Below are 18,898 nucleotides of genomic sequence, written 5' to 3'. Positions count from 1 at the left end.
AACAACAAATCCAAATGACCAAACGTATACCATAATGCGTCTTACTAATTCATAAACTGGTTGGAATATTGCCTGTACATATTCTAGACTAGAAAGTAATATAAGTTCTAAGACACCATTGCTGAGTCTGTTTGTCATAGTTGGACTTTAGCCATAGGTCTAGAATAAAAGTGATGATTAAATATCAATCAATTGGATGAATCGAAGAAAATACAAACATGTTATGATAGCATCATTCACCAGTAAAATAGCATAATAACAAAAATTTTCAGCAAGTTATTTAGTAAACCAACTCGACCAAAAGAAATAACTATATGAAATAAGAAGAAAATAGTGAGAGAAGGAAAGAGGAACTAAAACAATCTCAGGAGAAGAAGCATCTTTTCTTTCTTCCCAAAACCACTGCTACCTTGCATAATAGGTAAATAGATAAGAGAAAAATCATAAAACTGAATTTTGAACAATCGGTTGTCCTTAACCGGACGCACTTAGAGAGAAGAAAGAGAGGAAGATGTCCCTCTCTAAACTTACAACGTCTAAAGAATATGAAAGAGATCATGCATCATTCCATTTCCTTTCTTACAGCATCCAGCCCCTTATATAAGCTCCAAAATATGCTAATGTTGATTCTAAGCTCTATCATGAGATGTCATTAAACCTATCTAATCCTTAACATGGCTTTAAGATATTGTAATCTGAGCCATAGCCAATCTGGACTCTAGACTCTTGAATTGGCCAAGCTGGAGGACCAAAAATGGAGCTCTGCTCCTGTCTTCTACCAAAAGACTAAAAAAAACAGAGAAAGAGAGAGAGACAGGAGTCGAAACAGTTATTGTTTTATCACTTAATTAGGGTGAACAGTTCACCATATATAATAGATACTGAATCAATAATATGAAGAAAAAAAAATAGAGAATGGTATAGCATATTCCTCCAGGTCACACCTAAAGTTTTGACCAATCTTGATGCTCAGTTACCTGAAACTCCTCAGAATAACCTTACCAGCATTCTCCCCATTCATTAGTGCTGTATGAAGAAATATCCACAAAAAATATACAAGATCATACCTCCATAGAGGCCAAACAAGAAAGCATCTACTTGTCATATTGCACCTACGGCAAAATACCTAAAAATCTACAAATTAGGGCAACATAGAGGGTATGCCTTCACAACACGTCAGATACCCACTGTGGGACATGCCTCCATCTTTTGCTAGACATTTTGCTAAACATCTTGCTAAAGAGATCAGACATAAATTACCAGTCAGAGCAAAGGACTTCAGTTGGATAACAAACAATGGGGAATAACCTGGCAATAAGATAGAACTGTCTTTATAAAATTAGCCAAGTTATGCTGTGCAAAATTCGCATCAATGCTGTGAGGCATGGTGCTGCCCATTTACGAGTTTGTTTGTCAAAGGCTTTTGGTACTTGTGGTGATCTCCCATAAATATACAAACCAGCAATACTCATAGTCCACTTCAGCAATTTGTCAATCTGATGTGAGAACATGGCTACTAGAATTTGAGCTCGGTTTTGACTGGGAAATTTTTGGCCTCCTCTTCTGTCACATTACTGTTCAAACAAAGAAAATGTGGTAAATAAAAAGATCAGTAATCAAATTCCTAATGGATTCAAGAGAAAAGGCAAGTTGACTGAGCAAACCAAGCAAACCTGTCAGATGCTTCTTTTTGGCTGATCAATGTTAAACTTTTAGACGAAAGCAGCTCAAAAAAATTGGCAAGATCAGTGTCTTTCCATTTCTCATAAAGACCAAGCAGATACCGATTGAATTCCTTTGGCTCCTAGGCATAAATAATGCATAAGAGTTACTAGACATAAACTGAGCGGGAAAGGTGGACAGAAACAAGTAATCCAAATATGAGAGAGACATCAATCATATTATTATGACCATTTTATCTCTTAGATCCAAAAACATCTTGTTGTTTTCTCGATTTATGTGAATCGAGAGGATGTTAACATGGACCACAGAAACAGAGAAGAAGTAGTTGACTGCCCAATGATTCCAGGAATTATAATCATAACCACAGCCCTACAGCCTTATTACTGCCATTTGGGGTTGACATTGTGGATCTAATGCACCAAATTCCTTTTTACTGCTGCCTCTAATGTTATTCAAGCTTCTTGTATCTTTTAACATAATGTCCATTAATGTCAATCTACAACTTCCATTCATGTCAATCTGTAATTCTTATGTTACTTTCTATACTAAAATTTTGAACTCGATACCTTGCAGTTAAGTAGAACATAAAGAAAGAAGGCAAATAAGGTTCCAGAACAGGAGTACCCTAATCAATTTGAGGTAATTGTGCTTCCTTAATTAGGCAAAACCTGAAAAACAGAATGATCTATATCTCCATCCTTATACAATGGTTTAGACTTCATGCAGTTCTTCATAGATGATGGAATAAAAAAAAAATGTTCTCCAAGAGTTCCATGTTAATTTCACAATTCCATATGCCACATCGATGTAGATTCATTATCTTAATAGCACATAAGAGCCAAGTTCTTTTACTCATGAACAAGTAAAAGGTGTGGTTCCTCTCCTAAGCCACCTTCTCAAAACTTGGCTATTTCATCAGCTCCTAGGTGAAGCACGTTTTTACATGCACAAGATAATTTTTTTCTGAAACCCTGGAGTACAATTTTCTTTCTTGTCCTACAATTGAATTACAATATCACTACCCCAACCCGACTAATTCTTATGGAGAAACAACTTAGCAAATAGAAAACAGTATATACATTTCACCAAGTCCATTGATACAATGCATCTTCTATAATCTTCAGTTTCTTTTTCTACCCTTCACATTTTTTATGTAGTTTTTAAAACATAACAACCTTAACCAACAATCCTTTTTCACCAATCAAGCTTAAATCTTCGTCATCAAGGGCAAACTACATATCACTTCAAGCTTTCTAAATCTTTTCTCACAATCTCCATCCATGTTAACTTATGCCTTCTTTACTGATTCAAGCATTTCCGTCAACAGGATTCCTCAGATTTTCTCTTTGTGCATATCCATACCCTTCTCAATTAGTTCTCATCATTTTCCCTTAATTGGTGCCTCTCCTACCTTTCTTCTGTTATACCCATTCCTCACCTTACCGTTCCTAGTTTTACCATATAACTGTCTCAACATTCTAGCTCTAGAACACTCATCTTGTTTGTTATGAAGCATGACTAAGATTATTATATTGATAGCAAGCAGTTAAAATTGCATGAAAACCTCATGAGAAACTAAAATTAGTAAAAGGGAAAAAAATAAACCATTTTGTTATCACTCTTGTCCAATAATAGATCTAAGATCCATGCAGGAAGATTAGTTAAAACCCTTTCATTTCTACAAGTTTTGACTAAGATTTTAGTGATGAACCAATAAACTAGGGTGGCTAACAGTGATATTCATTGGAGGTACCACTGCAAAGTAAATACCAAGAAAACCGTACAGAAATACTGGAATTGGCAACAGGGATGCCAATATCTTAGTACAAACCTTTGAAGTTATGATGACGCAGTTGGGAAGCTTTAAATAAAAAGTAGCAAGAAAGCATTGGAACAATGCCCCATGGTGTGCAACCAATGGTGCAATTATCAACTTACAAAGGCCAAATCCCCCACAGGTAACATGATAATAAAGTGTATTATAAATATATAATACAATTAGAAATATTGCAAATAGATTATTCAACTTTCGTATAACAAACAACTAGCTAAATGTGGTTTCGTGCTTTCCACCAACGAATACAAGTGAACCTTGAAACTCTATAACTTAATCACCAAGGTAGTGTTTAGATACATACAACTGGATTTAAGTGCAACCTAGTTGAAGGCGGCATTTTCCCAGTATTTGGATTGCTATAAGTTAATCAAAATTCTGCAAGTCAAACTGCATTTGGGTGCCCTTTTTATAGTATCTTGTCTTATGATTAAATTGGCCATAAGACAAACTACCACAACTGGAAAAGGCTTTAGAGGCATATTTACGATGGATTTAAGTCCCAACAAGGATAATGGTTGAGAGCAATAATTAATACTGATCTAAAAGTACAAACCAAATACACTTTATAGTTGTAATTTACAGCAAACAAACTTGGGATTTTATTTTACTGCAATTGCAAACCCATTGAACCAACCAGAAGTGTAGCTGCAAATGTAGCAACTACAACACATGTAAACCCCACCCTTTATCCAAACACTACCAGAAGTTCATAATCTTTAGTAGTTGTTATTTTGTGTTTTAAAATAGTTTTCAAAATTATAATTATTTTAAGTACATTTTAATAATAAAATACCTTATAAATGTTTAGAGTATGTTTTACCTTTGAGCAAACGTTTATATACACCAATGCATATATATATGCATATATATAAAGTTTTCAACAGAGAAACTCTCATTTTTCCAGGTTTAACATATTTTTCTTTTCATATATATTTTGATTTTATATAACTGAAAAAATTAGTCAACTCCTAGGAGTATTTAGTTATGAATGATTTGTATAACATTATATATTGTATATCAGCTTGGGATTCTTGAGTAATTTTAACCACTGAACTTACTAAGTGTTGGTATTAACTGTAAAAGTGAAAATATCATATTATATAAATTAAATATTTATCAGAACCATATTTGCTATTAAATGTCAGTAAATCAATACAGCGCTTGTTCTGAAAATTGTAAACAAAACTCGATGGAAGAAAGCTACCTGCTCAAGAATACAACCTTTCCGAAGAGCCACCAAACATTCAATTGCCTTGCTGTAAGCATCCCCATCATAAGAATTTTCTAACAAATCAGAAACATGATTTTGCATATCTTTTATTGCTTTGCTGACCCATTTTGAACTGTCTCTACGCGCCATCATGGCTTCAAAATCTTGGACAGGATTCAGATTCCCAATTTTTTCAACATTTATGTTAGATGAATCTTTCATCAAATTAGAACTCTGAATATCAGATGCCTCACCATCAACACCTTCCTCCTTCTCACTAAAAGTTGATGGTTTTCCCCTCCAGGCGCGTTTAGAAGACTTCTTTTTCTGCATTGGAGGAGTGCATTCAGATGAAAATAGCCTTCCGTTGAAAATAAAAAATAAAAGAGTTCAATGATGTTCGACCTTTGGGTTCTCCTTCAGCTCAAAATTTTTGCAGAAGTTATCAATTACAGACTTGTGGTGAGAAAAAACAGCAGGATTGGGTTCAGTTATCCTCTTAAGGCTTCCATCAAGTGGAGGCACATCAGCATCTGGCTGCTTTGACTTCAATTCAAGAAAGTGATAAAAACGCTGGCAAAAAAATGCCAGGAAATTTCAAGCTTGATTGGAGTAACAATAAGGAAACCACTTTTTCTGACAGATTTACAACTTTGTGGATTAAGACAATAATATAAGTCGGGATGGAATGATCAAACAAATATTTTCTGCCATCTTTGGGTCAACGAAATCTTTAAGCACGAAAAGGTGAATTCTGGACTAATCAGTACAGATCTACTGAATTTGTACACTCAAAATACCAGATTTAAGTTTTCAAAGTTCCAGGGATGTGTAGGTGGGAATTGTTCTCAATATGTGACACTTCCATACTCATCAACAGTTTGATGCAGGTTTGCATGTGGCAATGCGAGGTTATTCACCACTTTCCTATTTTAAACATATGCTTCATCTCAAAGTATCATTTCTACTGTAGATGGCCTGGAACCCTCCCATGTCAATTTTTCCCTTTTACAGGATTCAGCGACTAGATTATAGATTGGAAAATGTAAGAATAAAAAATCATCATCCCGCATTGGACTGAAGGCTAGAAAATCGGGTAAGTTTGCATTCATAAACTTCCTTCAGTACTAATATAAGCTGCTGACAGTACTGGTACAAGTATCTTGTTAATATGCAAATATAAATATATCTGCTTGTAGCTTTTATCAGACTATAAGTATTTATTTGTGTACTTAATGTATAAAATAGCTTTGTAATGTAAATTTGTATGACCTACTTAAAAAAATCTCCAAAAAAATGTCAACTTGCATGACAAATTACTTGAAATTAAACAGCACACAGGGGTTAAATTACAATCAGCATAGATATCTGGGGTAGTTTCTGATCATATTTGTGTTCAGATTAATTAAAAAAACTATATTTATATTTTTAAAACATGTCTTGATATCCTAGAAAGCAATTAAAAATGTCATACTAAAAGGGTTAAATAACGTAGCATATGTTAGTTAGCTAGAAAATATTAAATTAGCATAATCTAAGAGCATATTTTTCAGGATCTATTGAACAAGTAAACTTTGCAAAGATACATAACACCTTCTTTTTGTTTTGCGAAATATGGTTGGGGCAGCATCATCAGAATTTGTAAGTAAGGACACTGGGAAGAAGCAAGAAACTTCATAGAGAGCTTTCAGATCAATCAAAGAAGTCAACTAGATGTCTGGCAAAGAGGGCAGGCAAAGGATGACATTGAGACCACTAAGATAATCCAATAGCTAAACAACAGCATCTTTGAGCTAGGAATGCATGAAGATTTATTGAAGACAAATGTCATGGAATTCGGCAAAGCAAAAAGGGAACAAATAAGCATGTCAATTAAGGTCTGGGAATTAAGCTAGTCAATAGAAGTAGTTAACCAAGGAAGCATAACACTTAATAGATATGTTGCACATGATGGTTCAAAATGTGAAACAACAAAATATGACACATCATAAATATGTACGTGGTAAGACACCTAAGAACACATCTACCTGATGATGGTATTGATGGTAGAAGCCTAAAGACTAAAGAATTAGCATGCCCAATATCCTAGAGCATAGAAAAAGATGAGAAAAAATAAAGAGATCACTAATAAGTGATATTAAGATGAACTTGCTTTACATAAAAAATCTTCAAAAGAAGATTGATGAATCAGCCAAATGCGAATCCCATGGCACAATAAGGCACAATAAGGCAGGTATCAAACAGTGAATAGGGTGAAGTAGAAACAGTTAAGTGAAGAATAGACAACCAACATTTAGTTATTGGTGGTAGCATTATCAGAGTAAAAGTATCCTAGAGAGAGAGAGAGAGAGAGAGGTTACAGCGTAAAAGAGAAAACCGCAAGTTTGAGGAAAGGGTCAATGGCCCACAATGATAAAACAAAGGAAGCTTGCTCAAAAGATGCCAAAATTGGCACCCTGTTCAAAAGAATGAAATTAGGGAATTAGAAATGAATTGAAAGGATGCTAAATCCAAATTAATTGAATTAAAAGGAGTGAATTGTCTACTACCTCAAGCAATTTGGTACAGAAGAAGATGAAATAGATAACCAGAAAGACCACTACCTCAAGCAATTTGGTGGATCAATAATAGCATATGATCATAAGTAAACAACTTTCTGTGCATTAGTTGTTGGCTGAAAAACTGGGTCAAATTTGGCTGTAGGAATGTCTATTTTTGAATCAAAAGCTAAGGATAAGAAACCATCAAGACATACCATGAGGTCTCTTATCATACGGTCAACATACTTGGTGGTTGAAATGATAGGAAGTAGACCCCAGCAATGCTTCAACAAGTGAGTGGAAAGCACCGAGACATGATGATTCGATATAATTTTGAAGGTCATCCAGAAAATAATTGGAACTCGCATACTAAGGTTGTTGATGCTTTTGAGCAGGAATAAAGATGACAGTGCCATGCTCTAGTATGATAAAACTTGGAACAAGTGAAATGTCACGAGTCTCCTTGGAGCACACTAAGCCATTCACCCTACAAATAGAGCATCTTACTCAGGGATTCGCGCATAGATTGCCAAAAATATGCTATAACACGTGCACAACTACAGGCTATTACTCTGATACAATAGCACTCACATTTTATTTCTTCTCCTACTACCTCTCCAAAGTCCAATCTAATTTTAAGAATTAGTTTGTACTTTATTCCACTAAGGAAAGTATACACATATAAATATACAACATATACATGCACGTATGCAAGCACGTGTACATGTACATACATACATACAAATCTACAAATTTGTGTGTATCCTAGTTTTAGTGGTGCGTGCATTGCACATGCAGATGGCTTGTATTTCTATAGATAGGAATAGAATATCCAACAGAATTACTTTTTTGTCCCATAGAAACAGTATCCTTCCTAAAGATGTGGTGATCTACTCCATCCAACATAAAGCAATTTATCATACTTAACAAGTTAACATATTTTTAAGATAAATATTTTGTAGTCATTTAACCATTAAATTTTATGCCATTTCTGGCCATCTCATGGTTAGTAAGTGATCTGATTTATGGAAGGTGGTTGAACTTGTACTGAGACATGGCTGAACCAAAGAATGGAGAAGGATAATAAAAGAAGAAAAAGAAAACAATATAAATTTGAAAGCAAAGTAGGCAAAGGTGATTATTGATGCAAGAGACAAGAAAGTTAAATTTGACATAGTATCACAAAGGCAAGGACATGGTCCAATATAGAGTTGGTGCACCCCATCTATCACGTGAAATTTGGCTATTGTTGGCTCCCTATACAGTCCATGTAATTTCTCCATGATAGTACTTCAATCAAGCCAGAGATTGGCAACAAATGATTGGGCGAGGGGGCAAGGGAGGGAGGGCACTAGGAGGTTTGCTTCTTTGAGAAAAATTGATACTTGAGTAGTCTGCATTTAGCCATAGGGAAACACATAAACAAATACTTAAGGATATACAACATAAATTAAATTACGTGGAGGTCAATCTAAATTATGATTTCAACTAAAAACAGTCAAAACATTATAGTGAATGTTCCGATGGTTTTAGGGCACATCAAGGTCGGTGGAACCGTCCCGAACCGGGCAGTTCCGCTCGTTCCGAGCCGTTTCAGTGGCTCACCAGTACAATACCGGCTGTAAAAATGAGATGCTTGCCGGAGCCGGAGAAGAAGAAGGAAAGAGAGAGCGAGCGGGACAGGGAGAAGGAGAGGTGGAGGACGCCGGCAGAGGGCGGCGGAGGCTGCGGCAGCCGAGGCCGCAGCTAGTTCTTCTATTTCGAACGAAACAGAGGTCCGGTCGCGGCCTCCGCCACCCTCCTCCAGCCCTTCCTCCCCCGCTTGCTCTCTCTTTCTCTTTTCCTCTCTCCAACAGCGTCGTGCCCTCTCGCGGTATGGGCCCGGCACGGTCTGTACCGAGTCGTCTCGTCGGAGAACCAGTACGGTGCCCGGTACTGGTTCCTTCGACCTTGGGGCACATTTGTATTATAATATCCACAACCCACAAAATATAACATTTTCTATACACTATGACCATTATAAGAGCACATTGCAATAATTATAGTGGTTGTTATTACATCTTTGTACCATTCACACATCATAACTACAACAGATAGAGAATTAACATATACACTAATGAAATATCATACCCATTGAATGTAGGAAGGAGATATTAACATATAAATAGGTACATGTCAATGAATAATAGAACCCTCAAACAAACAGTTTCACCGAAACAGCCCGTCCCTCCATCTAGCGGTTCTGGTAACATGTCCCCTAAATCAAGAATTACAATGCTCAAATTATGAAGGGAATTCTATTATCATTGTGTTGTGCACTTCTTAAAATACATCTTAAAATTTGGTGTTAAAGAAGGCCAAAGAATAGGAGCCAATAATAGCTTGATGCCCGTGGACCGGAAGAAAGCAGGGCAATATATATATAAGCAAGTAGAGACCTGAGATCCCCTCTTGAAATGAGGTATGATGGCCAGTGTGGTTGTAGAATATCCATTATGCTGTATAATAGAACCATGATGCGTCTTTTTAATCTAGTCAGGAGAAGGAACCATGCAAGAGCAATGGTGTTGTAATGATTGAAGAGCATGGAAGAGGGAGGGGACTGGGAGGAAACTTATGCGAATTTCAGAAAAGGTGTCTTCTTTGATATCTACCATTAAACCCATGGTCTATAAAATCATATTATAGGCGTTGTACTGTCCTGAACATTCTGAATCCATTACATGTGGGTTAACAGTTAAAGCTTCTGGCAGTTAATTATAATTTAACAAGTAAAGCTAACAACTTAAGATAACTAGACATGAAATCTGTGCTCCATATAACTATGTATCCCTCTGATGTTGAACCAAACAAATAAAAATTAAATTACTTTTTGCACAATTAAAGAACATGTTGAACATCATAATAATTCTAGAAGTCAGGTAAATAGAGCAAATACATGGCATATACACAAAGCCCAAAAAACAAAATTGATCAAAATAATTATATTGAGATTGTGAAGTAATCTTATCAGATAAGTGTCCAAAACAACTCTGATTTTATCATAGCAGGAATGAGAGACTATTTGAGTAAAGCAATATGACACCTCCAGGACTGGATTTGGTGTGTAGTCAGGTTGCAGCACTTCTTTGCTAGATGGTGCAAGGTCTAACATCTTGACAAGGTTATCTGCTGCTTCTTGCTGTTGTTCATTTGGCTGCCATGATGATGGGAAACTGCTGAAGGATGGAAATTGAAATTCTCGAACATCCTCAACAAAAGGAAGCACGTTAAAGTAGAACGAATCTGGCTGCTCGAAAGAACCAATAACATGAATCAGGTAAGAAAACTCTGAATCCAGAAGTTAAGCAAGTATATATACAAAGCAACAGTGTGAAACAACTTACAATATTGTCCACAGAAGATATGTTGGGCCTCAACACCCCAATCACAACATTTCCTTGACCTTGTCTCCAAACACACCTCAAAATAGCAGATTTGTTCATATCCTTCATTGCTCTAGCTATAGCAGAAACTGCAACAATTGCTTTTTTGTTGCCCGGTTCAGGAACAAAGATATATACATCCTTCATGTAATAGTGCCTAGATAAAAATAACAGAACAAACTTTCATGACTCCAAACCAAGTTGCCGAGTTGCTCGACCTTTATAGCTCGCAAGGCCACATTGGGCTCCTGAAGTTTGCTAGATCTCATACTAACAATTTCCAGGTCTGCAACAATTGTTATGTTTCATAAATCTTTATGAATCTATACCAACGGTATGCATCCATAAATAGTTCAAACCTAGATTTAAAATATTTTCAGGTCCTTAACCAACCTCTTCAAGTTACAGTATGTAGGTCTCAAAAGTATGACTCTTGAACTCCTTGACCAGCTTCCAAATAAAGTTGGCACATTGCCTGAAGTCTATATTCTATAGGTCTAGGCTAGGATGTGCCAATTTCAAAACCCTGGACTGGCAGTTCCATAAGACTTCCAAATCAAGGTTGTGAGACTTCAAAAATCCACAACCCTAAAGGTCATGACTCATGAGTATACAAGCCTTGTTGGGGGGGACTTGTAACACAGTTAGTCATTGACTACTCTCCAAATCAAGTTGGAAAATGTCCCATATAATAAGGATAATTATGTCAAAATAAAGAAAATGTTAGTTATCCATAAGTTGTCGGAATATATAAAAAGAGAAATAGCAAAGCAACACTGTTTGCTAAAGCTTTCACTAATTCCCATCACTTGTTTGAGGCCTTGGTTAAACAATCTTACAGGTGGTGTCAGCCATATTTTTTCTTTATTTTCTTTTTTTCCTTTCTTTTACCACTAAGATAAGACTGACCAAGAAGAAGACTACATCCAATGAGCAAACTACAATTTGTTGACATCATGGTCCTGATCAGCATCAAAAAAATTTTGCAGTCAAAGTGGGAAGGTGGAAAGAGTAAGTAGTCTGAGAGACAGTATCTCAAAGATAGTAGACAATTACAAGAACCACTGCATGAATAGTGCAAAAGGAAGCAAAAAGATGGCTGAATAAGCGAACAAAGTAAACAATACTGGCCGAATGGTCGGAGACTAAAAATGCATGACCAGTGGCGTATGAGACTTGGGAATGGATCATTCTCAGTAGGTGAAAGCCATGATATTAGAACATTAATAACATTTCGGGGACATTTCTTCTTCAAGCTAAAGCAAATAGCTTACCGTAATATGTTGGAAGCATCTGTAAATCCTAACAGCTTTACACCCTTCTCAGGTTTGAACTTGACTGCTTCCCATTCAGCTGATGATATAGGAACTACTTGTGGCCCATAACGATAACCTCTGATTCTCTGTTCTGGCGGAACAACTTTATCAGGATCTTCCATGCTTTTGTACTCATAATCAACTTTAACTTCATAAGTAGCAAATTTATCAGATGAAGGTGCTTTGTCAGAATACTTTTTTAATGTAGGAAATTTCTCCTCAGATGTTTTTTTATAAACCCATACCTGGATAAAAAAAAGGTCACAGTACAATGAATCTATATATTAACAAAATGCCAGAAATTGTAAAAGGTTGTAATCAGGGGACGAAAAAACTAAGCTTTGAGATATATAAAGCACGAGTATGGCAAGCAGAAAGGTGAGGACCATAAATAAAATTAAGTAATCCATTCATACAAATGAGCCAAGTTTAGTGATATAAGTAGTGACCTACTATAAAAACTCTGCAAAAACCATACAAAAGGATTTTTATAACTTTGGAGAAACTTTATGATTGAGAGATGGATAAGTAGGTGGATTTGGACCCTTCAATTTAGTCAAAATACCCACACATGACACTCAAGCATGGACATTCATATAACACTCGAACACGGCTCTATAGGAAGAAATTCTTGGACATTGAAAGGATCCAACGCTTGAACAAACCAGCACCTAACACACGAACCAGAGTCCATGTAACATATCTAACATTTACATACCACTATGCACAATTCGGTAAGGCATGCCAACATCCAGAAATTTCTGATAGTAACTTCATAAAGGATTTGACTGGTGTCAATAGCTTTGAGATCAATATAAAAATTTTCATGTGAACTCCGCTTTTCACCATCGTCTGACTTTGTTATTCCTTCGCATGTATGGCCCAAGCTGCACTTGAGAAGGGGTGTGAAGCCTTAAGCTTGACATACATTGTTGACCCTTTCCCTATCAACTTAAGGTTTTGGGATCAATTGATTAGTGAATATGATATCTGAGCTCAGGTTTGCTGGAGGTCACAAGTTTGAATCTCATTAGTTATTTATTTAATCATCCCTAATTATTTGTGATCCTGATCCTTGTATGTCTCCGACTCTATCATCCCTCCATGTACATGGTCGGGCAGCACATGAAGGGCGTTGACTCTATTATCTCTCCATGTTTGTGGTCCGAATCACACATGATGGGGAGTGTTAAGCCAGACATGTATTGTGGACCCTTTCCCTATCAATTTAAGCTTTTGGGATCCATTGGTTAGTTAACAATCTAAATAAATTTCATAAATCAAAGACATAGCAATAATATTACCAAGACAAGTTCACACCATTTGAATCTGAGTTGAGACCAATGGAAGATTGACCCAATTTAACTTAAATCAATCTTCTAACTTATCATAACTTACACTCTAATTCATCCCAGCAAAGAGCTGGAATTAATTAAGAATGTTTCCACTTCCTAAACTAACTTTTACAACATCAAACAGTGCATAATAGATAGCTCATATTAACTGTAACCCATTACCAGCCAAACAACCTGCTGAAATCAATTATCCAATAAGTTCAAATATATTCTTTTGCATCACAAGTTTGAATTGTTAACCACTCTTTACATGTCAAAAATGCCCATCATAACTTGTAGATATTAACAGGAGCACATTTTACTTATCAAGCATAGATAATACTCCTATGCTCAACGTTTTTATTAAAACAATCTTGTTTGGAGATATTTACCTCAAAAAAATCCAGCGTCAAAGCTACAATCTTTAGATTTCATAGAGTTGCAGTATTATACCAATGTAAGTACTCCGCTTTTTACATTGCTTGTGGTATGATTACCATTCTAATGATAATTTATATGTGTGTCTGTGTGTATACTTATGTATGTACATTAACGGTTGTTTCCTCAGTTGATGGAGCACCTATTTTTATGCTAGCCTTTCACAATCTAGTTTTAAGTATAATGTTTACACACCCTGACTTCTATATTTATCTCTTCCAAGCTGCTCTTGTTTTCCACTCAGACCCTGTTTCCATATTTTTCTTATTCTCCAAAATCATTTAGTTTTGCTGCCATTCAAGTACCACCTAATCACTTCCTTATCTTATTTCCCCTAAAACACTTCATATCACCATGCACCATTATATGACTTTCAAAACCTCCTCCACCCCCAAGCCCAACAAAAAAAGGAAAAAAGTTTTCTTCTGTGGGGGAGAGGGATGTGGAAGTTCTGTAGGACAGAAGTCATATAGCACATCAAGTTAAAAGTCAGATGGATATTAAAAACAAAATCATGTGCAGTAGTAATTCCACAGTTGTATGAAGATGGCCACTACAGTTAATGGCTTATACTGTTACCCATAATACTGAGAAGAATTGACAAAGAATTTGTGTTGCAGCATCAGCATTGAAATCTTATAAGTCAAATGACTACTATGAGAAATAGCTAGTCTTAGCAGTGACAAGGCATAAATTTAGCAACCTCATACCCAAAATAACTGAGAACTTTTGACAGGTTGCAGTTGCACAGTAACAACCAAAATCAAATATTCATGTATATATCCTGCTGGGGTAAGAGGAAGTCGTAATTAATTGAGATACATCTTATGACAGAGAAAGAGAAAATGTTTAACAATATTGTAGCCCTCGTAGTTAAGGAAGCAGCATATCCTTCCTATAATAAAATTAAGCACATGAATATAAGGTCAAGTTTATGTTCATTTGTTAATATAAGCATTTAAAGATCAGAAGATCATCCTTTTCATTTAATTACGAATTTATTAAAAAACAACACCAGCACAAATATTGTATATTCTTGTGACCTGATTTGCAGATAACTGCTTCTTCTGAATCTATCACATTCAATTCTTACCTTGATCTTCATTGTTGAGCTTAGTTCCAGATCTCCCCTGAACACTGTCACTGGGGAAATATTTCGAGTTTTAAGAGCACCCAACAATGATGTTGAGCTATCAACATGTACTATTTTTGCTATTGCTTTCCTTGAGAACTGATCCAGTAGATTATCATTTTCCTCCATTACCCTCAGATCAGCTTCTGGTAGTTTTTCTCTGATAACTATACAATCTAGTCTTATTCCATGAGTTTGCATCATTTGAGAGATGGTGTTGACTTGATCTTCTTTTGTCCCCTCATAAGGCGCTTTAATTGGATACCTTGCATCAGTCATGAGACATATGCGCTGTTTTCCCTTGTTTGTAGGTCCAAATTTCTTTATCAGCAAGTCTATTCCAACAACAATGGCATCAATAACTAACAAGGAGTCAAGGGTATTACAAGCCTGAGTTAGGAGAAAATCCTTTAGGCACAGATATCTGCGCAAGCAAATCTAGCGAGAAGTTATTGCAATAAAACATCCAAAACATTCTCAGTCACTTAACAGAAACGATGCAAAACTAAATTTTAAGAGGAATGTATCTATGCATCTGTGCCTCCAAATAAATGATATCAATAATTAAAAATGTCAAGACAGTCTTTTTTTTATGAAGCAGAGATCCTGGCTGAACAATATGATATGCAGTGTACAAAAAGTCCAAGTACTACAGAAAGAAAAAATTCCAGAAGATAAAGTCTTAGGTGGATAGAATGATTATGCAAACAAAACTTCAACTGCCATGGTGCTTGCCCCCATGAAAAATTACGAAACTCCACAAACACAAGCTAAAAGACAACAAGCTAGTTTTGTTTTTTTCGACTTTAAGAAGGCAAAAAAAATGCCAAACCAATGGCCATGGAAACAATACTGGATGTCCAAAATTGAACTTAAATACAGCAAGCAAGAAGAAAAGATAGTAGCAGAAACAAAAGGCAGATATTGTCCATGAGGAATGGATTGTGGATACAGTCACCACGGAAATTTCCTCTCGGAAGATTTTGTAGAAAATCCACTGCATTTCCATCAACAACACTAATATTACGTAAAACCACTATATGTTCATATCCACCCACTTCCTTTTGAAGCTCATTGCATGTATCTGGGAATTTCAACAGCATCTCATTAGCCAGAGATTCAATTGACGAAAAAAGATTAAAAAATCAGAACAACTACTGAAACTTGTGCACTTACAAGAATTCAAAAGCATGACAGAAAGTAATGATATTGTTTCACTGGTAATTTCAATGGAAATTATCTATCTAGAAAATCATTGGGGAGGGGGGGGGGGGGGGGAATAAAAACTAGTATCAAAGTGACAAATGGCAGAGTCATTCCTATAGCAAGGGAGGCAAATAAAGATGGTTCAAAGTTTTCTACTCTAAATAAAATTTTTTAAAAAAAAAGACAGAGTAGAGACAAACTCAAATTTCTCGGAATAAATCATAAACAATTAAACACAACCCAGTTGCACAGGCAGAGATTAAAGCAATGGACTTATACATCAGGTAAATGAAGGCCAAATACGACCCATTCAAGAGCCAGGGCTCAGACATTCATGTCAGAAAAGGGATGGCAAGCCTTAAATAATCAAGATAGCAAGCATGAAGAAGCACATGGAGTAAATATTTTTCTCCCAACTGAAAAAAAGAGCCTTTAGATGCACATGTAGCTCAAAACGATGAAGTACGGGCCTTAAATTAATTGAAATATAAAGTATGGTTGGGACAAAAAAAAAAAATGGCTTTCTTTTTATCTTTTTCACCCACTGCAAGAATTCTAGTGACTATCTAAAGCATCGTCATGGCCAATTTTATTTTTTTTTAATACCGATATAACAATAATTATAATTACTCGTGCAAAGTATTAAAAAATCCCTTTTTTTTGGCTGGAGGAGAAGAGTACCGTCGGTTCCAAATAAGACAACCCCCACTTCGTCGCTCTTACCAAAAATTAGCTGCAAGAAGAACAAAAGGAACAACAAGACAAATTCACATCAGATACTCATTTTAACTGAAGAATTCCTACAAAGAAAACAGAAAGAACTTAATAATAACAAATTTTTTCCCAAAAGCTACTGGAAACTGGATGAGGAAAAAAAAAAACCCTGCCTTCTTCTGTACGAGCATAGAGCAGACCCTTTCAACCTCAGAAAGAACGCTGTGCATCGATGGGCCAACGTCGAGTAGCAAAACTACCGCTTCCTGTGCAACGAAAAGAAATCAAAACAACAAAGAAGATCTTTCGGGGAGGGGGAGAGATAAGAGAGCGAGATTAAATTAGGGTTGGGATGGCTACCTTGTTACGAGCCATTTGGTTCCTGGAGGCGAAGAGAGATCGAGACCCCGCGAGGCGAGACGAAAAGAGAGGAGAAGCTTATTAGAATGGTTAGGGTGGGAAGTGTTCAAAATACATTTAAATGTAGAAGAGTGTGTGCGTAAAGAGCTCCGCTCGCATTGAGCTCCTTCCCGCCTACGCCAAGCGGCAGGAGGGGGACCGGGGAAGAAGAGGCCGTGGGTGAGTTCTTATTACGGAAACTATAAAGGTGGCACGTGCATATGAACGTGTCTTTTATTTTTCAATAAATAATAATAAAATTTATTTCGATAAATAATAAATATATAGAGAAAGGATTTAAAATAAAATAAATATTTAGAGTAAGGATTTAAACCTGTAATTAATCAATGTAAGGTGGTGAAGAAACATGGGATTGAGAAAGATGCAAGGGTGGGAAATATGGACGGTCAAAAAGAGATTGTATAGTAGAAAGTAGCTGATATGCTGGTAAATAAAAAATATTCGCATATTGGCAGTATTATTATATTCTAAATTAAAAATTATTCTACATAAATAAACTGATTGAGAACTATTTGATTATTTTCAAATTATACATGATTATATCATTCCTGGTTAATTAACAAAATTTAAAAAAAAAACTGCGTACTAGAAATTATAATATCATATATTATTGCCAGAGGTGTTTTTTTTTCTTACCATTTGTTATTTATTCCTACCTCTATCTTTCATATACTTTCTTAGATAAATAAATATAATAATTGAATGGTTTGCATTTTATGTTTATGTTTACTGAACTCTTTCTCAATTTTTTGACAATTTACCTGATTTTTAAAACTTCAAAATCTTTACCACTTATGGAATTGTTCAAACTCGTGACTTGTTAAAGTGCCAATGCAAGATGGCTGGTAAAATAAAGTTAGGCCTTGAAAGTGATTAATGAAAACGAGCTAAAAATTATACCCCACTGGTCACACCCCTTCTCCAATTTGAGGAAGGTAATCAGTCAAGTATTAGGTGATCATGGGTAACCAAATTTATATATAGCTAAAAGAAGTAGCAATAATGGTCAAGGAAGTCGAAAATTGGTCACAAGAGACATACTTAATCACTTTTGACCTATATGAAATGGTTTTTATAATTTTTTTAGCTTAACTCACTATAGGTGAAAACTAAAAGAAAAAGGTTAAATGGTTATGTAAAGCGAAAGCAACCACTGAGACTTGCATTTTAGGGATCATCCTCCAGAATATGTAGCTAGTATGAGATTCCACAGAAAGTCACAAGAGATGACAACTAGTCTGGTAGCTTATCTTCTACTCGAGGTGGTTGGCGACCATCTTAGGTTGAAATCGATGCGTGCAAGAGGAGCTGTGAGTCCAGAGACATGATAGATGGAAGACATGAAACCAGAGGATGAGCAAAGTTGGAGATATGAATTGCATGTAGGAATTAATTATCTAAAGAAGATTTAGCACAAACTATCTTCTCATATGCATTGTCATGGAGCCTGTCAATGGGCAATTCTGACCATCAGGTCATCACTGATTGCTTCTCTATCAGGTTGAGCCACATGCATTCGTGCATGGACGCTCGCTGCAACAAGAGATCATCTTTGGAGGGGAAGTTGTTACATTACCATGGAAGTAACTAAATGGCGGGTTGCGACGGATGGTAAACAAATTATCAAAACTCATGATTGTTGG

At 35.9% G+C, this 18,898-nt stretch overlaps 1 protein-coding gene across 4 annotated transcripts; it reads right to left on the bottom strand.

The window, feature by feature from the left end:
- Window positions 1-950: 950 nt before the first annotated feature.
- Window positions 951-17,410, bottom strand: KU80 (Ku80 family protein). 4 transcript variants are annotated; one of them, XM_008793067.6, is made up of 12 exons: window positions 17,196-17,410; window positions 17,009-17,101; window positions 16,803-16,854; window positions 15,868-15,999; window positions 14,877-15,277; window positions 11,970-12,256; window positions 10,657-10,852; window positions 10,356-10,559; window positions 5,136-5,303; window positions 4,725-5,057; window positions 1,674-1,804; window positions 951-1,574 (listed from the first exon to the last, which is right to left on the bottom strand). In XM_008793067.6, the coding sequence occupies exons 1-12, from the start codon at window positions 17,208-17,210 to the stop codon at window positions 1,517-1,519; spliced, it is 2,070 nt and encodes a 689-aa protein (XP_008791289.4). In that variant the 5' UTR covers window positions 17,211-17,410; the 3' UTR covers window positions 951-1,516. The 4 variants fall into 4 exon arrangements, with proteins under 4 accessions (XP_008791289.4, XP_026660874.4, XP_026660875.4 ...); XM_026805073.4 differs by lacking the exon at window positions 15,868-15,999 and having other exon boundaries at window positions 14,877-15,250; XM_026805074.4 differs by lacking the exon at window positions 5,136-5,303 and having other exon boundaries at window positions 17,196-17,395.
- Between the last annotated feature and the right edge of the window lie 1,488 nt (window positions 17,411-18,898).

The sequence above is a fragment of the Phoenix dactylifera genome, chromosome 16 (assembly GCF_051530095.1).
Source record: "Phoenix dactylifera cultivar Ajwa chromosome 16, Ajwa_hap1_PhDact_Kaust_v1.1, whole genome shotgun sequence".
NCBI classification, from domain to species: domain Eukaryota; kingdom Viridiplantae; phylum Streptophyta; class Magnoliopsida; order Arecales; family Arecaceae; genus Phoenix; species Phoenix dactylifera.
Note: the sequence above shows the minus strand (reverse complement) of the source record. Positions and strands in the feature narration are given on the sequence as shown.